Source organism: Chlorocebus sabaeus, chromosome 10, assembly GCF_047675955.1.
Source record: "Chlorocebus sabaeus isolate Y175 chromosome 10, mChlSab1.0.hap1, whole genome shotgun sequence".
Taxonomy (NCBI): domain Eukaryota; kingdom Metazoa; phylum Chordata; class Mammalia; order Primates; family Cercopithecidae; genus Chlorocebus; species Chlorocebus sabaeus.
Window position 1 is genome coordinate 45,354,046 of NC_132913.1, and position 26,517 is coordinate 45,380,562.

Sequence of the window (26,517 nt, forward strand, 5' to 3'; positions counted from 1 at the left end):
AATGATAATTTAAAAAATTACCAACAAAAAAGAGTCCAGGACCAGACGGATTCACAGCAAAATTCTACCAGACATTTAAAGAAGAATTGGTATGAAGCCTATTGACACTACTCCATAAGACAGAGAAAGAGGGAACCTACCCTTAATCATTCTATGAAGTAAGTATCACCTAAATACCAAAACCAGGAAAAAGCATAACCAAAAAAGAAAACTACAGTCCAATATCTCTGATGAAAATAGGTGCTAAAATCCTTAACAAAATACTAGCTAACCAAATCCAACAGCATATCAAAAAGATAATCCACCATGATCAAGTGGGTTTCATACCAGGGATGCAGGGATGGTTTAACATATGCAAATCAATAAATGTGATACACCACATAAACAGAATTAAAAACAAAAATCACATGATCATCTCAATTGATGCAGAAAAAGCATTTGACAAAATCCAGCATCTCTTTATAATTAAAACTCTCAGCAAAGTCAATACACAAAGGACATACCTCAATATAATAAAAGCCATCTATGACAAACCCACAGCGAACACAGTACTGAAAGGGGAAAAGTTGAAAGCATTCCCCCTGAGAACTGGAACAAGACAAGGATGTCCACTCTTACCACTCCTCTTCAACGTAGTACTGGAAGTCCTAGCCAGAGCAATCAGACAAGAGAAAAAAATAAAGGGCATCCAAATCAGTAAAGAGAGAGTCAAACTGCTGCTGTTTGCTGATGATATGATTTTTTACCTAGAAAACCCTAAAGACTCCTCCAGAAAGCTCCTAGAACTGCTAAGAAAAATTCAGCAAAGTTTCCAGATGCAAAATTAATGTACATAAATCAGTTGCTCTTCTATACACCAACAGTGACCAAGCTGAGAATCAAATCAAGAACTCAACCCCTCTTACAATAGTTGCAAAAAAAAAAAAAATTACTTAGGAATATACCTAACCAAGGCGGTGAAAGACCTCTACAAGGAAAACTACAAAACATTGCTGAAAGAAATCATAGACAACACAAACAAATGCAAACACATTCCATGCTCATGGATGAGAAGAATCAATATTGTGAAAATGACCATACTACCAAAAGCAATCTACAAATTCAATGCAATCCCCATCAAAATACCATCATTTCTTCACAGAATTAGAAAAAACAATTCTAAAATTCATATGGAACCAACCAAGAGCCCACATAGCCAAAGGAAGACTAAGCAAAAAGAACAAATCTAGAGGCATCACATTACCTGATTTCAAACTATATTATAAGGCCATAGTCACCAAAACAGCATGGTACTGGTATAAAAATAGGCACGTAGATCAATGGAACAGAATAGAGAACCCAAAAATAAACCCAAATACTTACAGCCAACTGATCTTTGACAAAGCAAACAAAAACATAAAATGGGGAAAGGACACCCTTTTCAAAACAAATGGTGCGGAAATAATTGACTAGCCACATGTAGGAGAATGAAACTGGATCCTTACCTCTCATCTTATACAAAAATAAACTCAAGATGGATTAAGGACTTACCTATACGATCTGAAACTATAAATATTCTAGAAGATAACATCGGAAAAGCCCTTCTAGACATTGCCTTAGGCAAGGATTTCATGACCAACAGCTCAAAAGCAAATGCAATAAAGACAAAGATAAATTTTGGGGACTTAATTAAACTAAAGAGCTTTTGCACAGCAAAGAAACGGTTGACAGAGTAAATAGACAACCCACAGAGTGGGAAAAATCTTCACAATCTATACATCTGACAAAGGACTAGTCCAGAATCTACAACAAACTCAAACAAATTAGTGAGGAAAAAACCAAACAATCCCATCAAAAAGTGGGCTAAGGACATGAATAGACAGTTCTAAAAAGAAGATATACAAATGGCCAACAAACATATAAAAATGCTCAGCATCACTAATGATCAGGGAAATCCAAATCAAAACCACAATGGGATACCACCTTACTCCTGCAAGAAGGGCCATAATCAAAAAGTCAAAAAATAGTAGATGTTGGCATGGATATGGTGAACAGGGAACACTTCTACACTGCTGGTGGAAATGTAAACTAGTACAACCACTATGGAAAACAGTGTGGAGATTCCTTAAGGAACTAAAAGTAGAACTACCATTTGATCCAGCATTCCCACTACTGGGTATCTACCCAGAGGAAAATAAGTCATTATATGAGAAAGATACTTGCACATGCATGTGTATAGCAGCACAATTCGCAATTGCAAAAATGTGGAACCAACCTAAATGCCCACCAATCAACAAGTGGATAAACGGTGATATATATATATATATAAAATCAAAGATAGATGTATAGTAGTATCCATATATACATATGAATACTACTCAGCCATAAAAAGGAATGAATTAATGGCATTCGCAGCAACCTAGATGGAATTGGAGACCATTATTTTAAGTGAAGTAACTCAGGAATGGAAAACCAAACACCATATGTTCTCAGCCATGAGTGGGAGGTAAGCTGAGGATGCAAAGGCCTAAGAATGACACAATGGACTTTGGGGATTCAGGGAAAGGGTGGGAAGCGGGTGAGGGATAAAAGACTACAAATAGGGTGCAGTGTATACTGCTTGGGTGATGGGTGGACCAAAATCTCACAGATCACCACTAAATAACTTACTGATGTAATCGAACATTGCCTGTTCCCCCAATAACCTATAGAAATAAAAAAAAATTAAAAACTTTTTAAAAGAAATACAAAAAGACAAGTTTGCTTCGAATGATGTTAATGATGATGATGATGATAGCATAGCACTGACCACATACTACACACTCTATCTTTGCAAATATTAACTCATTTAATTCTCACAACATTATAGTAGTATTATTGTGTTATGAGGCATTATTATTTTCCCATTTTATAGTTGAGGAAACTAAAGGACAGTGAAGTTAAGTAACTTGGGTCATAGATCTAATAAGTGACAAGAGTTGACATTTGCACAAGGGCATTCTTTATTTGGAGTACAGGGCCTTAGGCGCTATACTAAATTAAGAACTAAATCTATTTCCAAATGAAATTTCAAAAGAACTTCAGGATTTGAGAATTACAAAAGTTAAAATGTTGGTAATTTTAGAGAAAATTCAGCAGGTGAGTTAAAGAGCTAGTTAGGCATAGTTGAAGAAAAAAGGCATGTATAATAATGTATAATGGAACTGAAAAAATCTAAGAATGTAGTGTAAAAAGGAAGAAACGGCAAATATATAAGCAAAAGTAAGAAATCAAGAGAAGAAAGTAAGATGATCCAATATATTTCTGAAAGTTTCAGAAGGAAAGAATACAGAGAACAATAAAGAGGCAAAATTCAAAATATAATGACTAAGAAATTTCCAAAGTTGGTAAAAGACATGAATATTCAAGAAGCACAGTATAAAGATACATCACAAATGAATATATGTAATAAGGTTGTCTAAGAAAACTAAGAGAAACTGTTAAAAGGAAGCAAAAAAGGAAAGAGATTTCTTATGAAGGAACAGTTAGATGGATAGCATATATCTCAATAGCAACTGCAAACACTAAAAAATTCTAGATTATCTAGGTGATAATATCTGCAGAGTCCTGAGGAAAAATATTTTCAACTTAGAATTCTATAAGCAAGTAGAAGACCAATCAAGTATGAGGACAAACTGAAAACATTTTTAAGCAAATAAAAATGGAGAGACTCCCCTACACTTAGGTTATTGATGAAAGAATAGCTAATTGAAGGATACACTTCAGGTAAAAAAATAATTGACTCAGATAGGAAAATAGGATGCAAGAAGAAATGGTGAGCAAAGGAATACAAAAATAATAACTGAAAAAAAATCTGAGGGATTAAAAGTATATATTAAATAATATTAATAATATTAAATAATTATTAATTAATTAATAATTAAATAATTAATAATTAAATAATATTAAAATGGAAATATGAAATATAGAGTTGAAGGGTCCTAAGAGCCCACCATCACTGGAGAGGACAGGAGAGGTTTGAAATAACATTAGACTTTATTAGTTGTGTATACTAAAATACAAGGTTGGAGGAGGGGGCAGAGCAAGACGACCGAACAGAAGCCTCTAGCAATTATCCCCCCACCACCACAGGAACACTAAACTGAGCAACTATCCATACACAAAAGCACCTTCATAAGAACTAAAAGCCAGGTAAGTGACCACAGCACCTAGTTTTAACATCATAAGAGGCACTAAAGAGGGCATGAAAGGCAGTCTTGAATTACCTACAACATTCCTTCCTCATCCCTTGGCAGTGGCTACATGATGCAGAGAGAGAATCTGGGCATCTGGGAGAGGAAAAGTGCAGAAATCATGGAACTTTACATTGGAACTCAGAGCTGGCCTGTCGTAGTGGAAAACGACTTGGGGTAGAACTCAGTCGGTGCCCACAGAGGGAGCATTTAGACCAACCCTAGCCAGAAGCGAATTGTCCATCCCAGTTGTCAGAACCTGAGTTCTGACAAGTCTCACCACGATGGGCTAAAGTTCTCTAGAGTTCTAGATAAACTTGAAAGGCAGCCTAGGCCACAAAGACTGCAATTCTTGGGCAAGTCCTGGTGCTGTGCTGGGCTGAGAACCAGTGGACTTAAAGGGCATGTGACCTAGTGAGACACTAACTTGGACAGCCATAGGAGTGCTTGCATCGCCCCTCCGCCAGCTCCAGGCAGCACAGCTCACAGCTCCAGGAGAAACTCCTTCACTCTGCTTGAGGAGATGAGAGAAAAGAGTAAAGAGGACTTTGTTTTGCAACTTGGATACCAGCTCAGCCACAGTATAATAGGGACCAAGCAAAGTTCTGAGGCCCCCATTCAGGACCTAGGTCCCAGAGACATTTCTAGACACCATAGGCCAGAAGGAAACCTGTTGCCTTTAAGAGAAAGATGCAGCTGCTGCAGGATTTATTACCTGCCGGCTAAGGGGCCCTTGGGCCTTGAATTATCAGCAGCAGTAGCTAAGCAATAGTCACCACAGGCCTTGGTTGAGACTCAGAGATGTGCTGGTTTTAGGTGTGACCAAGCACATTCCCAGCTGTGGCGGCTATGGGGAGAGATTCCTTCTGCTTTAGAAAAGAAGAGGGGAGAGTAAAGGAAACTTTGTCGTGCAGCTTGGTTGCCAGCACAGCTACAGTGGGATAGAGCACCAAGTGGGCTCCTGGAGTCCCCGATTCTAGGTCTACGTTCCTAGATGGCATTTTTGGACCTGCCCTGGGCCACAGGGAAGCCCACTTCTCCGAATGGAGACTCAGGACTGGCAGCATTCACCACAAGCTGACAGAAGAGCCCTTGGGCCTTGAATGAACATCAGCAGTAGCCAGACAATACGCACCGTAGATCTAGGGCACTGGTGGCTACAAGGAATATTCTGCTTAAGAAAAGAGGAGGGAAGGCTGGGCACAGTGGCTCACGTCTGTTATCCCAGCACTTTGGGAGGCTGAAGCGGGTGGACCAGCTGAGGTCAGGAGTTCGAGACTAGCCTGAAAAACAAGGTGAAACCCCATCTGTACTAAAAATGCAAAAATTAGTCGAGTGTGGTGGCAGATGCCTGTAGTCCCAGCTACTCAGGAGGCTGAGATAGGAGAATTGCTTGAGCCCAGGAATGAAAGTTGCAGTGAGCTGAGGTCGCATCACTGCACTCCGGCCTGGGCGATGGAGCAAGACTCAAAAAAAGAAAGAAAGAAAGAAAGGAAAGAGAGAAAGAGAGAAAGAGAGAAAGAGAGAAAGAGAGAGAAAGAAAGAAAGAAAGAAAGAAAGAAAGAAAGAAAGAAAGAAAGAAAGAAAGAAAGAAAGAAAGAAAGAGAGAGAGAGAAAGAGAGAGAGAGAGAGAAAGAAAGGAAGAAAAGGGGAGGGAAGAGTGAGAAGAACTTTGTTTTGCAGCTTGGGTGCCAGTTCAGCCATAGTAGAATAGAGCACTGGGTATACATGTAAGGTTCTGAACTCTAGGCCTTGGCTCCCAGATGGTACTTCTGGACCTACCTTGGGCCCAGAAAAATTCACTGCTCTGAAGGGAATGACACAAGCTTGGCTGGATTTGCCACCTCTTGTAGAACCCTTGGCCATTGAGTAAACCTAGGTGGTAGGCAAGCAGTGGCCATCCTGGTCCTTGAGCAAGACCCAGTGCTATGCTGGTTTCAGGATGACCCAGCACAGTCCCAGTGGTGGTGGCCATAGGGGTGCTTGTGTCACCCTCCTGCATCTTCAGGTTGCTCAGCACAAAGAGAGGCACCATTTGTTTGGAGGACAGTAAGGGAAGAGAACAAGAATCTCTGCCTGGTAATCCAGGCAATTTTCCGGATCTTACCCAAGACCACCAAGGTAGTATCTTTACAAGTCTGCAAGAGTCACAGCCTTACTGGCTTGGGGTGCCACTTAATGCAGATATAGCTTCAGTGACCAAAATCTTAGATCACAACATTCAAGTCTCTTCAAATACCTGGAAAGCCTTCCCAAGAAGGACAGGTACAAAGAAGCACAGACTGCAAAGACTACAATGAATACCTAACTTTTCAATAGTCAGAAACTGATGAATATTCACAAGCATCAAGACCATCCAGGAAAACATGGCCTCACCAAACAAACTAAGTAAGTCACCAGAAACCAAGCCCAAAGAGACAGAGGTATGTGACCTTTCAGACAGAGAACTCCAAATACCTGTTTCGAGGGAGTTTGATGAAATTCAAGATAACACAGAGAAGGAATTGAGAATTCTATCAGATAAATTTAACAAAGAGATTGAAATCATTGAAAAGAATCAAGCAGAAATTCTGGGAGTGAAAAATGCAATTAATACACTAAAGAATTCATCAGAGTCTCTTAATAGCAGAATTGATCAAGCAGAATAATTAGTGAGCTTGAAGACAGGCTATTTAAAAATGCATAGAGGAGACGAAAGAAAAAAGAATAACAAACAATGAAGCGCACCCACAAGATGTAGAAAATAGCCTCAAAAGGGCAAATCTAAGAGGTACTGCCTTAAAGAGGAGGTAGAAAAAAGAGACAAGGGTAGAAAGTTTATTCAAAAATAAAAGTAACAGAGAACTTCCCAAACCTAGAGAAATATATCAATATCCAAGTACAAGAAGGTTATACATCACCAAGCAGATTTGACCCAAAGAAGATGACCTCAAGGTATTTAACAATCCAACTTCCAAAGGTCAAGTATAAAGAAAAGATCCTAAAAGCAGCAAGAGGGAAAAAACAAATAACATACAAAGGAGTGCCAATACATCTAGCAGCCGACTTCTCAGTGGAAACATTTTGGGGGTCCAGGGGACCTTCCCAGCACTTCTTAAATTATACCATTATGATACATGTGATTCCATATCCTGGTAAAAACCCAAAGAAGAGTCATCACTTTATCTGATTCGTGGATATGTCCCATAATGTTCTATACCCAATGTAATTCTTGATACTTGTGATAGTAGAAGATGGTCAATTTGACAAATGCTGAGATCAGGAGACAATAGAGTTGAGGGCTTAGAAGCCAGGATACCTGGCTTTAAATTCAGATTCTTATCCATTCTGTAATCTTGGGCAAGATAAGTCACCTTTCTAAGCCTTGGTTTTCCCCCATTGTAAAATGCAGGGTAGTAACAGTGTATATCTCATAGTGTTGTTGTTGCAGATCAAATTACCTCATACACGCAAAGCACCTGAAACAATTCCTAGAATTTAGTCTTCCATAAATGTTGGCTGTTACTCTTAGCAGTTCTGACAAAAAAACCTGTCAGTCAAGAATTTGTTGTTCAGGAGTTTGATTTCGATATTTGCATCTGCATAACATATCACTGTAAAACAATAATGTATTACTGTTCTTTACAATTTCATAAGTTGACTGTGATCAGATGGGTGGTTTTCCTGCTGGTCTTACTTGGGGTCTCTCATGTGGTTGCAGTCATATGACGGCAGGGGCTGGAGTCATTTGGAGGCTTGACTGTACTGGGATGCCCCAGATGAGCTCTTTCCTCACTTGTCTGGCGCCTCAGTGCTCCACCATATGGCTTCGCTCTCCACAGAGCTCATCCTCCAAGGCTCTCCATGGGGCCTATCCTTCAGCGGCATACTTGGACTTCTCACATGGTAACTAGCTTCTAAGAACACAGGAGCAGAAGCTGCTAGTCCTTTTTAATGCTTAGGTTCAGAACTGTCAGCATCACTTCTGCCCCATTCTACTGGCAAGTCACAAGGTCATCCAGCTTCAATATGGGAGGGAGGGCACTAGAGAAGAGCATTAGGAGAGGGAGGCAGGGCTCACTGGGGGTGGTTTTCAGTGACAACAGCTACAGCTGGCATGTGGGAGTGTGAAGAGTGTGTTACACCCAAAATGAAGAAAGGACAAGTAAGGTGTGAGAACCATAACTGAAGTGAACAGGAAACCAAGACTTGTGTTATAAATAGATCCAAGCAGGGGTAGGCCTGGCAGATGGTTGGCAGAACTCCAGGCCAGTGGTTAGTAACAGAAGATGGTGAAGGTAGCTACCAGAGGAACTGGAGATCTTGATCACAGAAGGCAACCTCTGAGTCCTAGAGTACCACAGACAGAAAAACCATTACCAAGGAACCACAAAAAAGTGTCCATGGACAGGATAGGGTGTAACCAACCAGGCCCTGGGCAGTGGAGTGACATGCTGGCAACAGGAGGAGCAGACTCAAGGTCTTGACACTGAGTGAAGGCAGCCTTCTTATCATACTGTGCTTCGAATCAGGATTGTTCAGAGATTCTGTAAGAGCATTAAGTGTACTGTTTGGGATTTGGACAAGAGAGAAGCAGCAGCTAGAGCCAAGCCAGTCATCACACCTTTGGTCTCTGCAGAGTTATGAATATTTCCATTTGCATATCCACTTGCCCAAGGCTTACTGTGCCGACAGACCTGCTCTGCTACCCCTCTAAAGGAACTTTCCAAGAGAGAAAACAATGAATAAATTTGCTCTTCCTCTTGAAGTGATAAGGATTGGATCCCACGGACCTCCACTTTCACATCACCTCACACCTGATTTATTCTGATTAATCATAAACGGTTCCCCCACTCCCAGTGTTCTCCCTGCTTCCATCTGACTGTACCCTGCTCTCCTATCAACCTTCTGGAAGCATTGTCTTTGTTTTCGTGTTCCACAAAGATTTAAATATTTTGTACTCTCTACATAATGAAGTTCAAACACCTTGGGCTGCCATTCATGAAACCCTAGGCCTGTGTCTGTGAAGAACGGGATGGAGTTGGAGGATGGCAGAAGTAAAATTCACAGATAACAGTAGGTATTGCATTCTGGCTTTATAAAGCCTCAAAAGGGATAAAAACAGCATAGACCAGTAAACATTTGAATGTTGTTCTTTCAGAAAGAACATGGAAAGAGACCAAGGGGATCTGTTTCATCATGGAACAGACCAAGGGGGTGACAACTCGTCAGCAGCCTGCAAGGGTGAAACATCTGCTAGGTCTGAACCAAAGGGACCCCAGAAATTTGTTATCTTCCCTATTGGAAGAGTCCATCGTCACCCCCAAAAACAATTGCTGCTTCTTGTAAAGCCACTCAACAAGCCACAGGCGTAGGCATGGCAGGTTATTGGCTGAACTCCATGCTAGTGGTTCACTTAGAACAGTCACCCATGCATAGTGTCTGGGTTCTCAGTCCCAATATTTTCAATCCATCATATTCTGCAAGTTTTTCTCTGTGCCTGCACCACAGATGATGCAATTTCTTTTATCTACACCTGCGTAGAGATGAGGAGGTTTTTCCATTTCTCCGTGTTGGAGGTTTGTTGAATTGAATTAACCTGTTACAGATTTGGACTCAAAAAGAGGAAAAAAAGGAAATTGTCTAGAAACATTAAACTCTGAGGCTTCCACTGATCTCTCAAGCCAGTTTTAAGTAACTACGTTATATTGATATAATGATATCAGTGGATAACAAAATATTCTCTTCATATTATCTGGACCTTTCCTTCTAGATACCAGGGTCCCAATCTATGTAGACAGAAGTTCATGTTGTGCTGTGCTGGATTTCCTTTAGCAAGGCATTTATTTTCACTACCAAGTAAAGTTTGATTTTATTTTAGTAGGTTTAAAAATATTATTTTTAATAATCTTCCCAAAGTAAATGAATGTATATTTCAATAGTAACAGGGCATTTGTGGTATCATTTTGTTTGTAATATATTGTGAAGATAAACATTTCAGATGAATACCATATTTATAAAATGTCTAAAGAAATGTAAGCAAATTGTTTTTGAAATTGTTTATAAATATTAGGAGTTTTAAGCATATGTGGTGCTAAGTAATATTGACATGTCTGGGAAAATGTGCAAAATAGAAGGCAAATAAGGCAACTACTCATTCCACAAATTCACTTACCCATGAGCAAAATAAATTCTTTGAGGAAAAAAATGTGATGAAATTAGTGAGGCCAACAGTGACATTTAAAACATGTATTTAAATACAAATCTGTATCAAGTTAAGCAGTGAAAAAAACCTTGACCCCTATACTATTAAAGGCAGGAAAGAAAAGGAACACAGGCATTTGTTAGTACAAGAATTACTGTTGAGGGTGGAAATTCTTTCTGGAGATTATAAAAATACGGTAGTAACAGATTTGATGTCATATTTTTCCCTAAGGACTGAGGGGTACAGTTGATTCCATAAGTGGTCGGGCAGCTTGTAGATTCTATTGTTATAATTCAGTCCTGTATTGAGTTTCAAATATCTACTGTTCCTAAATGTTCAGTGTCTAAGTTCCTCAGACTTTCCTCTGAGGATCTCTCCAGTATTTAGCAGTAATATATCAAGTGTTCATCTTCAAGTGTATCAGCAGCCATTCAATCACTTTTCCAAAGAAATTGGTCAAATGTCAGAAACAGTAGAATTCCCAGATTGTTTTTTCTTCCTAGGTCAAACTTCATCATTTCTGGGATTTGTTTGAAGTTTTCAAAAATTTTATAACTTAGATTTTCCTCGTGACTTCTCCTGGCAAAGTATTGGTTTTAACAAGTTTCTATTTTCTCCCCCATATCTTTTACTTTCAAAATGGCTTCATATTTTATCTTGTGAGTCCTGAACACAGAACACAGGGTAAAATATAACTATGTTAGATTTTAAGAGATGACGAAGCTGTTTTAATGAGGGCAAAATAAAACCTATGGAAGTAAAAGCTCCATAAAAAATAACTGAATACACATCAAACGTAGAAAGCCCCACCCTTTCTATGATTTTTACAATTAATAGGACCATATAAATCATAGGAATTCGGGTGTGGAAAAGTGGGCTGAGCTCTTTGGAGGGAAAGAAGGTCATTTTATGGTTAGCTTTTCTGTAGTGCAGAAGTCTTTGCTGTGAAAAACAGTACTCAGCAATTAAAGTGAGGTTAAAAAGAAACTGAAATGTTCTCTTCTTCCTATTTTCAGAAAAGAGTGGAAATGGTAGTTGAGAGGACAGTTGCAGAGATGGAGGCATTATCTTCAGAGGGCATGAGGCTGTGGTTGCTGCATCAGAGGAACTGAAAAAAGAGCAGTGGTATGTCATTGCATCCATAGTAGCAAATATTGAAACCCTCTCGAGCTAATATAAGTGGGAAAGCAATATTTTATGGGTGTTAGGTAGTTCTTAGAATTTCTGGAAAGGCCGGAAAGTGATTGTTTGAGGCTATCCAACTAGAGAAGATGCTCAGCTCTAACCAGGAAATGGCCCCACTGACGACCCACTGCTGCTGTGTCCCCTGCACCTTTGCTCACATCAGTTACCCTAAGAACTAAGAACCAGATACTTTAAATTATGCAACTATTGTTCCTTGAAGCTGAAACCTTCCACTGCTACTCTTGTCAGAAGTGGATTCTTGCCTTATCACATAGCTGTCTTATGAACTGCAGTCTCAAATGGGTGCATCTGATAGGAAGATAATATATCACAAGATATTGGGGAAACTGAATCTCTAGCTTCTACTCTGGAAGATAGAGGCATAATGCGGGACATTGCCCAAATGTGAGAATGGCAAATATATTCCATCAGCAAATGTCCTCCAACAGCAGTATGGTTCCAGTGTAGGAGATAGGAAGTCAAGAAGTTTGACAGATTAAATGTTACAAATGAGAAAAAATGGGGCATCATGAATGACTCCCAGATGTCAGGTTTTCATACTGTGGTAGATGGTGGCGGCATGACTGAGATGAAGTGGGCTTGAGGAAGGAGCATGTTTAGTACAGGAAAGGCAGTCAGAATCAAGAGTTCATTTTTGGTGAATTCTAGGAAGATGACAGCAGAAGTCGTATAATATTTTGAATCTCCTTAAATCAGCCTATAAAGAGAAATAGAGCAAATAGTATAACAAAGCCAAATACCCATGGAGATCATCCTTAAAAATAGGTGATAGTGGCTGGGTGTGGTGGCTCATGCCTGTAATCCCAGCACTTTGGGAGGCCGAGGCGGGCATATCACGAGGTCAGGAGATCGAGACCATACTGGCCAAGGTGGTGAAACCTCATTAAAACACAAAAAATCAGCCCAGCATCGTGGCACGCAACTGTAATCCCAGCTACTCGAGAGGCTAAGGCAGGGGAATCGCTTGAACCCAGGAGGCAGAGGTTGCACTGAGCTGAGATCACACCACTTCTTTCCAGCCTTGCAACAGAGCAAGATTCCGTCTCAGACAAACAAACAAAAATAGGTGACAGTGTATTTCCATAGACTGTAAAATATGAGTGGATGAGGAGTAACCGCTGACACCAATAAGAACTGCACTTTATCAGTACCTTTGCGGGAGGAACCAGAGAAAAACAAGGGGCATCAGATGAACTTGAGAATGCTAAAATATCCAAAAAGTACTCACTGGAAATTTTATCTGAAACTGAGAGGAGTTTTACACCCTCTAATAATGAGTGAGTTAAAGGAGTTTGCAGTAAAGTCTGAAAGGACCAGAGAAGTCTGGGCTCTATGAACTCCCAAACTAACTCATCAAAACTTACTTTGAGGGCAAAGAGTTCAAAAGAAGAGAAACTGTAGCAAGGAGACACCCATTTGAGCAGCACAGAGACAAGAGCACTAAAGGAAAGGGAAGGTCCAGATAAAAGTAAGGGAAAATGTGTTTCCAGAAAATAAGCCTCCAAATTTTTTGAATATTGCACAAATTAAACAAAAGAGAGAGCTCTAGAGCCACGAGGTTAGAGAAACTATCTTGAATAACAACTATTTCTAAAAATCAAGGAAAACTAATTTCAAGTGTAAATGAGGAAACGAAGGATCAGATCTTAAAGTTAACATCAGATAACAGATCAAGAAGCCAAGTAATATCCCTAAAATAATTAATGCACATTAGAAAAACATTACCACAAAATAGATTAAAATTATAACCTAAAAAATAAAATAACTAAAAAGCTAGACAACTATGAAAATGCTATATGAAATAACAGAATTAGGAACACTCAAAAATTAGGTAATATATCTCTGGAAATATTATAAATAAAAGAAAAATATTTTAGAAATGAAGAGTACACTAAAAAGAGCAAATGAATTAAAATGCAACAGATAATACCTTAAAAATAGGAAGTAACAAATATAAAAATTTAAAAAGCAAAGACCAAATGAAAAACATTCTATTTTGTTTAAAATGACACTGTGTTCTTCAAAAATGTGTTTCATCTTCAATAAAATACTAGCAAACTGAATTCAGCAGCATATTAAAATGATTATATGCCATGAACAAAAGATATTTATTCCTGGAATTCAAGGATCATTCAACATACAAAAATCTATCAATGTGATACTCCACATTAACAGAACAAAGTAAATAAAATCACACAATCATCTCAATAAAATCACACAATCATCTCAATTGATGCAGAAAAGGCATTTGACAAAATTCAACACTGCTTTGTGATTTAAAAAGAATATTTGACAAATCAGGAATTAAAGGAAATTTTCCAACATGATAAAGGCCATATATGAAAAACCCACTGATAACATCATAACAGTTTTTCAGAGCAATTAGGCAAGAGAAAGAAATAAAAACATACAAATTGGAAAGAAATAAGTAAAATGATCATTTGCATGTTCTATGTAGAAATCCATAAAGATTACACACTTATACAAACTGTTAGAACCAATAAGCAAATTTAGCAAAGTTGCAAGATACAAAGTCAACATACAAAAGTCAGTTGTGTTTCTGTACACTAACAATGAAAAATTCAGAAAGGGAAACAACTCCATTTACAATAACATCAAATAGAATAAAACACGAATTAACTTAACCAAAGAGATGGAAGACTTGTACAATGAAAAATACAAAATATTGCTGAAAGAAATAAAGAAGACATAAATAAACAGAAGGATATCCTATGCTCATGGATTGGAAGACTTAATATTTTTAAGATAGGTATATTACCCAAAGCAATCCAAAGATGTAATGCACCCCCCATTAAAAACCCAATGGCATTGTTTTGCAGAAATATTTTTTAAATTCTAAAATCTGTATGGAATTCAACGAATTCTGACTAGCCAAAAAAATCTTGAAAAAATAAGAACAAAACAATCGTGAAAAAGAACAAAGTTGAAGGACTTCCTGATTTCAAAACGTACCACAAAGTTACAGTGATCAGACTAATGTTTTTAGGTTAGCGTGGTACTAGCCTAAAGACAGACAGACCAATGGAATAGAAATAAGCCCTCGCATATATGGTCAACTGATTTTCAACAAGGGTGACAAGACCATTCAATTAAAAGGACAGTCTTTTAAAGAAACAGTGCTGAGAAAACAATATCCACATGCAAAAGGATGAAAGCGGATTCTTACCGTATACAAAAAATAAAGTGGATGAAAGTTCTAAATGTAGGTATTAAAACTATAAAACTCTTATTAGAAAACATGGAGGAAAAGCCTCCACGACATTGGGTTTGGCAATGAATTTTTGGATATGACAGTAAAAACACAGCAACAAAAGAAAAAATAAATTGGACATTGATATTAAAAATTTTTGTATATCAGAGCATACTATCAGCAGGATAAAAAGGGAACCTACAGAATAGGAGAAAATATTTGGAAATTATATATATCTGATAAGGCATTAATTTCTGGAATATATGGAGCTCCCCTACAACAGAACAACAGCAAACCAATCCAATTCAAAAATGGGCAAAGGACTTGAATAGACATTCCTCCAAAGAAGATATATACAAATGACCAAAAAGCATCTAAAAAATTCTCACCAGCATTAGGAAAATGCAAATCAAAATCACAATGAGATACTAATTCACACCCATTGAAATGGCTATGATAAAAAACAAACAAACAAACAAACAAAAACAGAAAATAACCAGTACCAGCAAGGATGTAGATAAATTGTAACTCTTATGCATTGCTAATGGGAATGTAAAATGGCAAAGCAACTGTGGAAAACAGCATGGCACTTCCTCAAAATCCTAAACATAAAACTACCATCATTTACCAATTTCACTTCTGAGTATATTCTCAAAAGAATTAAATGTAGTGTTTTGAACAGGTATTTGTACATCAATGTTTATAGCACTGTTATTATAGCCAAAAGGTGAAAACAATCCAAATGTCCTTTGACAGATGAATAAACAAAATTTGCTTGTTGGTTCTAACAGTTTGTATAAGTGTGTAATCTTTAAGGTTTTCTACATAGAAGATGTTGTCAGCCTTAAAAAGGAATGAAATTCTGATACATTCCACAACATGGATGAACCTTGAAAACATTATGGTAAGTGAAATAAGTCACATATAAAAGGACAAGTATTATATGATTCTGCTTATATGAAGTACCTAGAACAGAAAAATTAATAGAGAAAAAAATTAGAATAATGGTTACCACAGGCTGAGGGGAGGAGGTGGGTAGTTTTGTTTAATGGGTTCAGAGTTTCAGGTTGAGATGATGAAAAAGTTCTGAAGATGTAGAGGTGTGATGGTTGCACAATAATGTGAAAATACTTAATGCCACTTAATTGTATGCTTAAAAATGGTTAAAATAGTAAATTTTATATCGTGTATATTTATCACAATAAAAAGTCAATGTCTTGAAAGACAAAAAGGCTGTAGAAATGAATCAAATTAAAGAAGAATACAAAAGCAATTTAAAAGTTGAATAAAATGTTAACAATAGGAGAATCTGGGTTAAAGTTAGAACAGTTTTATTCTTGCAGCTATTCTATAAAGTTATTTCCAAATAAAAAAGTTTTTAAAAATGAAGAAAGAGATTAAAAGAATTCAAAACAAAGTGACAAATAAAGACTATAGGCAAAGAGGATCCAACATAGCAAAATAGCATAATAAGAGTCCCGGGGAAAAAATATAACAAACACTAAAAATTATAATTTTAAAAAATTCCTGAAATAAAATTGAATTTACATTGTGAAAGGGAATATAATTTACTAAGTATATTAACCCAGAATGACAAACACAAAGATAAAGTCCAGTAAAACTGCTATATTATAAAGAAGGTGAAAAAAACTCTAATCAGGCAAAAAGATCAAGTGATTCTTAGGGAAAGAAAACTATATTATAACCAGCCCTTTGACACTTTATGCTAAGAAAAGAAAACGTGAATAAAGTATCTTAGACCCAGGAAAAATTTATTTTCAACTATAAAGATGACCATCAATCTGTTATTAACATTCAAGGACCCAGAAAATATTGTTTGATGACCAATTCCTGAATAATCTTCTGGAAAACGGGCTTCACACAACCTAAATGACAAGAGAGAAACTGACATAATAACTGACAGTATCAGTAAATATGTATTTACTTAAAGAATAAGATTCAATCACGGATAAAAGAGAATATGTATAATATCTACATAATCCATCACAATATAGATAACAAAAGGAAAAAGAATAGGAAAGGCGTAATAACCCCAAATTTTATTATTTTTGTTTTTATTATATTGGTATTTATTCTAAGACTTTTGTGGGTAAAGTGTGAGATAATGTAAATTAGTAATTATGTCATACTCTAACATTTGTATGTAATTGGGCACCAGAATTGTCGGTAAGGAAAAAAGAAAATACGAAAGTAAAATACAAGATTATCAAGTGAAAATCTTATGGAATTTGAAGTAACAGAATAAATAAATAAAATATTTTATCTGTAGATAATATATGCATATATCTGGATTTGTTGTTGTTTTTTGTTTCTTTTCTTTTTCTTTTTTTTGAGACGGAGCCTTGTTCTGTCACCTAGGTTGGAGTGCAGGGGCGTGATCTCAGCTCACTGCACCCTCCACTTCCTGGGTTCAAGTGATTTTCATGCCTCAGCCTACTGAATAGCTGGGCTTACAGGTGCTCTCCACCACACCTTACTAATTTTCATATTTTTAATAGAGACAGGGTTTCACCATGTTGGCCATGCTGGTCCTGAATGCCTAGCCTCAAGCGATCCACCTGTCTCAGCCTCCCAAAGTGCTGGGATTACAGGCATGAGCCACCGCACTTGGCCTGTTTTGTATATATGTATGTATGTGTATGTATATGTATATGTATATGTATATGTATATGTATATGTATATGTATGGGAGTGTGTGTGTGTGTGTATTTTCTAACCATGCTCATTGAAAAGGTCTAGAATAGAAGACCAACCTAGTAGCAATGTGTATTTTTGCATCCAAATTTTGGTTTTGAATTACCATTTTCCAATAAACAGAACCAAAGTTTCTCAGAGAAAAGGTTAGTTCCAGGTCAGAGCAAGAAATATTCAAAATGAGCTTAACCCCATCAAAAAGTGGGTGAAGGATATGAACAGACGCTTCTCAAAAGAAGACATTTATGCGGCCAACAGACACATGAAAAAATGTTCCTCATCACTCGCCATCAGAGAAATGCAAATCAAACCACAATGAGATACCATCTCACACCAGTTAGAATAGCAATCATTAAAAGTCAGGAAACAACAGGTGCTGGAGAGGATGTGGAGAAATAGGAACACTTTTACACTGTTGGTGGGACTGTAAACTAGTTCAACCATTGTGGAAGACAGTGTGGCGATTCCTCAAGGATCTAGAATAAGAAATACCATTTGACCCAGCCATCCCATTAATGGGTATATACCCAAAGGATTAGAAATCATGCTGCTATAAAGACACATGCACATGTATGTTTATTGTGGCACTAGTCAGAATAGCAAAGTCTTGGAACCAACCCAAATGTCCATCAATGACAGACTGGATTAAGAAAATGTGGCACATATACACCATGGAATACTATACAGCCATAAAAAAGGATGAGTTCATGTCCTTTGTAGGGACATGGATGCAGCTGGAAACCATCATTCTCAGTAAACTATTGCAAGAACAGAAGACCAAACACCACATGTTCTCACTCATAGGTGGGAATTGAACAATGAGAACACTTGGGCACGTGAAGGGGAACATCACACACTGGGGCCTGTCGTGGGGTGGGGAGAGGGGGGAGGGATAGCATTAGGAGATATACCTAACGTAAATGACTAGTTAATGGGTGCAGCACACCAACATGGCACATGTATACATATGTAACACACCTGCACGTTGTGCACATGTACCCTAGAACTTAAAGTATAATAAAAATTTAAAAAAAATAACAATGAAAACCATATTTGATATGATATGGTTCTTTTTACTCACATGTGCCTGGCACATAGTAAGTGTTCAATAAACTTTTGCTAAGTGAAAAAAAAAATGAGCTTAAAACATCTTGTTATGCCCAATAGCAAACATGACAGATTTCAAAAAGTGGCTGCAAAAATATTTCCTGTTTCACATACTTTTATCCAATGTGACCTTGCTACTAATAAGTGGACCTTTTTCTCAACTCCTTTTAATCTTGGGGAGTTCTATGACTGCTTTGATGAAAAAAGTATGGAGGAAGAGACCCTATCCCAGTTCCAGCAGTAGATCTTAACTGGTCTAGAAACTTGCATTTTATACCTCTCAGAATGTTTGCTCTTGGAAAAGTCTATCTTGGAACCCAGCTACCATTCTATGAAAAGCCAAGCCATCTTAAGAGGTCATGTGTAGGTGGTCAGTCCCATTGACAACCTCAGATGCGCTCCCAGCCAACAACCAGCACCAACTGCCAGTCAGGTAAGTGAGTCCTCTTGGTCATTCAGCCAAGTTGAGCTTTCGGATGACTACACCCTCAACTAGCAATTGACTACAAATTTATAATATACCCCATGGTAGGCAGAAAACGTCTCCCAAAGATGTCAATTTCCTAATCTCCATAATCTGTTAATGTTATGTTACATGGCAAAGGGCATTCTGATCGCTAATCACCTGACCTTAAAACAGGGAGGTTATTCTGAATGATCAGAGTGGGCTTAATGTGATCACAAGAGTTCTGAACAGTGGAAGAGGGAGGCAGAAGAGGAGTGTGGCGTGCTGGGATGTGAGAAGGATTAGGCCTGCCATTGCTAGTTTTGAAGATAAAAGAAAGACAGCATAAGCTAAGGACTATAGGCAGCTTCTAGAAGCTGGAGCAGGGAAAGAAACCGATTATCTCCTAGAGCCCTGAGAAAGGAATACAGCCCTGTCAACACTGTGATTTTAGCCCAGTGAGATTCAATTCTGATTTCTGACCTCCCAAAACTATAAGATAGATTTACATTGTTTAAACCATTAAATTTGTGGTAATTTGTTACAGCAGTAATAGGAAATTAATATAGGCCCCAAGTGAGAACTACACAGTAGAGCCCAGTCGACTCATAGAAACATGAGAAATAATTTTTTAAAATGAAGTTTGAACCACTAAGTTTTATTGCATAGCAATAGATAACTGGAATGGCAAGGGAGTTACCAAGTCTATTAGGCTATCTTAATAGAATTCATGAGCCAAACTGAAAAGGTTTCCATTGGGCAAAGGGGGAATAAATGGAGCATCAGTAAGGATAACACTTTAATAGATTAAATGATCGAATACATTTAAATTCATAACTTCATAAAGATACAACAAAACTGATCAACTTTGTAGGATTTGAAAGAACAAACTCATTATTTGTAAAACTGTTAAGTTAAAAAAAAATGTAAACACTTACTTAGCCTACTCCTCTTATACTATCAAATACCAGAAGAGGAAATTTTTTTCTTTATATAATTTTTCTAGGTAATAAAGGAAAGAGTGATTGAATTTGAATATATCTCTACCATGCAATCTGTAATTAATTAATGGACTTAGGCATTGAGAATTAGTGGCAACAAAAATTGCAAAAAGAGGTTCCATCAGACAATATGCATATCCTGCTGGGGGAACACGCCACCACAATAAAGCAGCCTTGGAAAAAAGAAAAAAAGAGAACGACCTGAATCTTATGTCTGATAAAGCCTCTGGGTCAACTACCAATTTATGGCAAACACAAAGAACACAGGAGAGAAGAATATATTAAACTATTAACACACCAAAAAGATAAAGTCAACAAAATCCAGCAAAGGTAATTCTGCATATAAATTTCTTTGTTTCTTCAAAAAATAAAATGCAAAAGGGGAAAATGGATGGAGGGGAAAACCTGTAAATTAAAAAACACTCAAAAGACATAATTTAAAGCTAAAAGTAAAGTATAGTATTGAAGGATGTTCCCTTTGATAATACAATTAAAAAGATAGAGTTAAAGGGTCTAATCCTGGAGCACTTCAACATCTAGAGATGGATAGAGATGGAAGAGTCAGAAAAGGAATTGAGGAATGACCAGAGAAGCAAGAGGTAAAGCAGGCTGGTATCATAGAAGCCAAGAGAAAAGCATGCTCTGAGATGGGGAAGTTGTCAACTGAATCAAATATCATGAAGTCAGTAAGATGAAAATTGAGAAGTGGTCATCAGATTTGCCAACACACAGTTCATTGGTGACCTTGCTGAAAGCAGTGTCAGAGGAGTTGAAGGCAAAGCTAAATCAAATGAGTGACAGTAACTGGAAGATGAAAAGAGACATTTAATGGCTATTGGCAACTCTTTAAAAATGTTTGCTTGAGCAGAGGAGCAGAGATACAGCCTGGTAGCTAGGGGACAATACAGGGTTAACGGAGATTTCTTTTTAAAGTGGAGTTTATTCTAGCATATTTGTATGCTGAGAGAGAGCTTGAAGATATAGAAGAGAAAAAGAATAAACAAAAAAGAAAAGTTCTTGCGGAGTTGAGATGGGATGAAACCCAAAACACACATGGAAACATTGATCTCTGATAGAGGGAGGGTTGCTCCATCTGCCAGAGGATGCAAAAGGTAAATGCCCATTTGGGTATACTTGCAGATTTGGTGGTAGGGAGGTAAGGGAATTTCTACCAGATGGATTACATTCTTTCCTTTCAGTTTGAAACAAGCCCATCATCTTCAAAGATGTGGAGCTGTATCAGGATATCCCATTTGTTAACCACGGGATTGAGGTTAGTGGTTTTTAAATTTTTTTGGACCATTACCCACTAGTAAATGTATTTTTCTTATGACCCACTATACACAAACACAGGTAATTGAAATAAAATTTCATGGCCCAGTGCTTACTCCTATCAGGTATGTTCTCTGTTCTTTCTTTTTCAGGCCTACTAGTCTAACTAGACTGGCAAGAGTCATGAAGCAGAGCACATGGGTTGGGGAGGACGAAAATAAAGGGGATCCTATCCCATGTCAGGGTAAATATGACTCCTGAGTAGGGACTGGCCTCCCTGTCTCAGAAATACATGTAAATTAAGGATATTAAATCAGAAATTGGCTAACAAGATTATTTCCAATGCACTTATATACTAAAATATTGTTTTTCATAATTTTCTAATTTTTAAAATTTTATTGGGAATTTATAGTATTATCTATTATAGCATATAAATGAAACACTTATGTAAACATTAAAGGACAATCAGACAGATCCTATACTCACTACCCTGGTTAAGCAATAAAATGTTTTCAGTAACATGGAAGCCCCCACTCCCAATTGTCTCTCCATCTCTGAGAGGTAATCATTACCTTGATTTTACTTTTAACCATTCAATTTTTCTCTATTATTTTGCCACTTATGCATATATCCCTAAATAATATAGGTTAGTTTGTCCTGCTTTTGTACCTTAGATAAATATAATACTACACCGCATACATGTTCTTGTATCTGGCTCCTTTCACTAAATATTATGTGCATGATGCTATTTTATCCATTTTCGTTGCTGAATGCAATTCCGTATTTGAATATACCACATTTTTTATATTTGTTTGCTGTTGATGAACATTCTGCTTGTTTTCATTTGGGAATCCTAGTTTATGTCCTCCTACACACATGCAGGAGCTTCTCAAGAGCATCTATCTTGCAGTAGAATTGCTGGATCAAAGAGTATGAATACTTTCAACTTTATCAGACAAGTTCAAATGCTTCCAATTTACACTCCCACTACCAGTAGGCGTTTCCCATTGTTCTATATTATCACTACTTGACATTTTTAGTTTTCTTGACACTATTGCCAATCTGGTGGGTATGTATTGGTAATTCATTGTGGGCTTTAATTGGTACTTCTATCCTTTCATATGTTCATTGGCCATTTGGATTTCAGATTTCCTTATTCAATTTTGTTTCATTAAAAAATGCTAGTTAGAGTTGATCTTTCACAAATCTGAAAAACAAAAAAAAGCAATGGGGAAAGGATTCCTTATTCAATAAACAGTCCTCGGAGAACTGGCTAGCCATATGCAGAAAACTGAAAGTGGACTCCTTCCCTACACCTTATACAAAAATGAACTCAAGATGGATTAAAGATGTAAATGTAAAACCCCCAAACCATAAAAATCTGAGAAGAAAATCTAGGCAATACCATTCAGGACAAAGTCACAGGCAAAGATTTCATGATGAAAATGCCATAAGCAATTGCAGCAAAAGCAAAAATTGACAAATGGGATCTAATTAAACTAAAGAGCTTCTGTATAGTAAAAGAAATTATCATCAGAGTGAACAGAGAACCTACAGAATGGGAGAAATGTTTTGCAATCTATCCATCTGACAAAGGTCTAATACCCAGAGTCTACAAGGAGCCTCCACATGTCAGTCGATTGTTCTCAAAATGGTGGTGCTATCCCTCACAGTACTATCACCAGCTACTAGTCTGTTGGGAAAACGTAAAGGGGATGATATTCAGCTGGAATCTGAGTGTGATCTTCTGGACATCCGTGTGGATGTTGATGTTGGGAAGGATCTGTGGACTCTGAGGAATATCGGTGTCATGCTGTTTAGACGGGGTATGCTCTGACATGGCAGGGCTTTCTTGGGTCTATGTCTGAGGCGCCACATCAAGCAAACTGAGGACCCATAAAGGAACACTGTAACCCTGGGAGACACCGTAAGGATAACAATAATGCTCACTACTCCCTAGCTCTTGTTAAACACTCCTTCCTCTCTTTTTATGAGATGTTATGATGCGGCAACAAGAAGGGTGTTAGAATGAATTTTGGAATGCAGATAAGGATATTGCCCATAGAATCTTTTGTGAAGATTTATTCTAACAAGGCTATACTTGTATTTTTTATTTCCATGATGTTGAGGACAATCATAAAGTCAAAGATTCCACTAGTTGGACACGTCTTTTTTTTGTTTGTTTGTTTACATTATTCCAGTAATTGCACGGAGGCTGCAACCCTTGGGAGGCAGGTGGGAAATGTCAGGGAGCTGCAATAGAGAGAAAAAGGAGTGGGGGTAATCTTAACGGTAACAACAGCAACTTTCAACAACACTAGCTTGTTATTCTGCTTGAAAAATCATTTTTTAGAAATAGTCAAATATTTATGTTTGAGTTTTGTTTGAAATGCTCCTTTTCTATAAAATCATCTAAATAATGATTTGGAACTTTTGACAGCATTCCAAATATTATGAAATTTTGAATATTTCTTCTAAACAATCACACAAATATACATGTTTCCAAACCAAAACGGATATTCCCATGCTTGAAATGCTTTTTCTAATTTCTAATTTATTCTTAAGGGCTAATTTGCAAAATGAAATTGTTTGGATGATTGGTTTGCAGTAAACATGGTGTACCAAATTGGTTTCTAAATTTAGAGAAAGGTTGAGTCTCCTCTTAAAATAATCAAGAAATAATAGAAGTATTAATGATAATGAAGCTTCCATAATTAAAAAGTCAAATTCTGAAATAACAAGCAGAAATGAACATTAGCAGGTAGCAGCTATATAATTTATAATTCTTACAAAGTTATTTTGAGCTCTTTTTATAGGATAACACAACCTTCAACATGCAGTTTGCTAAATTATAGTGTAAGTACTATATGTGCCATAATTAAGTTCCATAATTTGGGAGAATTTAGTACTCTTAAATATAACTTAAAGATACAGGAAATATAGTGCATAAAATTCTAAGAATCACAAAAGAAAGGCAAAGTTGTTTTAATAGATGCTATGATTTCTATGTCTGATATTTCAAACATTTTAGAAAGTAGTAATTATTATTAACCATATAAATGTTTTCAAAGAAAAATGCTCTTTACATATAGAATTTGAGGATGAGCTCTATATTTTAAATACAGTAGACTCCATGTCCTTCCTTGGAGGTTTTCGAGGACTAATTTTTGGTAATATCTCTTTGGCATAAAGTGTTCTATGAATTCCAGCTTCTCGAAGCGCTAACTCGAAGCGAAGTCTAGGGTCAGAAATTATCTGTAGAAATAAAAATACAATTTAAATAGCAATTCATTGAACTAAAATAACTTTTAACATTTAGTTTCATGTTTTCCCAAACTAATTTTTTTTTTCTGGACAGATGACTAGGTGACAGTAAACTTTGTGAATACAGTGGCTATATTTTGGAAGCATCCAAACCTTTTTGACATTATCACTTTTCAGTACTTCAGTGGTTTTCAATGTAGGGTGTATAGAATATTGTGTACTAGATTAGTCAAAATATAATGCCTTAAAATTATTAGAAGATGAAGTAAAAGAAGCTTACTTTCAGCGCTACTATCTATTTATTACTTATTGCTGGCTGGAATTATAAAATACAGATAAGCATTGATTAAAATAAATCTAAGCCACAACCTTGTACATCTGTCTTTAAAAAGCATCTTAATTTCTCCATCATTTGGCAATATGTAAATTAAGCTTAAACACATGGCCACCACTTGAAAAACAAAATCAATAGGACTTTTCTTCCAAGGCTGGGTTTCTATTTCAAACAGAAGTAGAAAATGCCTCCATCAATCTAAGTGGGAGTAGACATATGAGTAGTTCAATTTCTGTTTTCATTTATAGCTGATTGGATCTTATTCCTCTTCCCCTCCTCCTATGAATATTAAATGTCAACAGAGACTGTTTGAAATGATAAGAAGGTGGTCACATATGGATTTTACCTAATGAGGCATTTTACATGGATTTGAAGTCCCCCTAGAGGATGCGATAAAAAGCTAGTAAAAGCAGCCCCTCCAGGAGCTCTTAGGCGAATTGGGGCAATAAAAATGTAGACAGATAACTACAGATTATGGCGACATGTGGCAGATGCCCTAAAAGTAGTAAAACAAGGGGGAGCATCTCCTGGTGCTGGCGGCATGAGGATGGTCTCAGGTGAAGATGAGCAATTGAACTACCCTTAAAATCCAACTTAGTCTATAAAGCAGACTGGGGAGGAAGAGAGACCTAATGAGAAAGGAAGATACATACAAACTCAGAGGTGAAATAGGTCAACCTGGGATAAGGGTGGTTTGAGCAGAGCACTGGTTATCATTGAGGAACACTGGAAACAGATGCTTCTCAGACAAGGACTTGAACTTAAAAGGCTTGCATGGCCATGCCGAGTCTAAGGAGCTACTAGGGTATGTTTGTTTCTGGTTTTTGAATAAAAATAATAAAATCACTGTAGTTGCATAGGAAGATGGGTCTGATTGTAAGTTCTGAATAAATTAAGGTAGCAGGGAAAGAAGAAACGGAGGCCAAAAGAGTGGTTAGGAATTTACTACAATTGTCTAGACATAAAGTGATAAATGTCTGAACTTGGCTGGTAGCAAGGAAGAGATAATCGTCAGAAACACTATGAAAACAAGAATCAATAGTACTTGGCAGTTGATCAGATACAGGGCTTGGGGCAACAATGAGTATGAAGTCAAGAATAATACAGAGATTTGTGTCTGAGAAGCAACAAATATGAGCCTAAGAGCCAGGTTTTTCCTCTTCTGTCTCAATGTCTTCTCCCTGGTCCACTCTCATGTGCTCCAGTGATTCATGTGCAACCTGTATGCCATTGACTCCCAATTACATCCAGGACTCACCTCTCTTCAGCTCCACATTGTGAGGCTTAAATTTTTTTTATTATTCAATTTTTGCAGAGCTAGAGCATGAAATGGAGATCTCCCCACTACTGGGACTTCCATCTTCCCAATTCCCTTCCCCACAGGCAACCCATCAGTTTCTTGTAAATACGTACTAGATACTTTTACTCTAAACATGGTATAAGTAAAACAAATTCTCTCTTTGCCTAAATCTGTTTTTCTTTCTGTATTCTTATATGGTTAATGGCAGCACCACCAGATGATTATAATTTACTGAATTACTACTAGATGCCCAGAAATATTTTAGGC

General features: G+C 37.2%; 1 protein-coding gene across 10 annotated transcripts in view; it reads right to left on the reverse strand.

Moving 5' to 3' along the window:
• Positions 1 to 13,705: 13,705 nt before the first annotated feature.
• The window catches only part of CCDC148 (coiled-coil domain containing 148), a 290,253-nt gene continuing 277,441 nt past the window's right edge, over positions 13,706 to 26,517 (reverse strand). For 9 of the 10 annotated variants that reach the window (XM_073019714.1, XM_073019708.1, XM_073019713.1 and 6 more), the window contains one exon: positions 13,706 to 24,607. In XM_073019714.1, coding sequence (XP_072875815.1) covers positions 24,461 to 24,607 — 147 coding nt within the window. In that variant the 3' untranslated portion in view covers positions 13,706 to 24,460. The remainder of the gene's footprint in view (positions 24,608 to 26,517) is intronic. The other variant, XM_073019706.1, reaches the window with a different exon arrangement.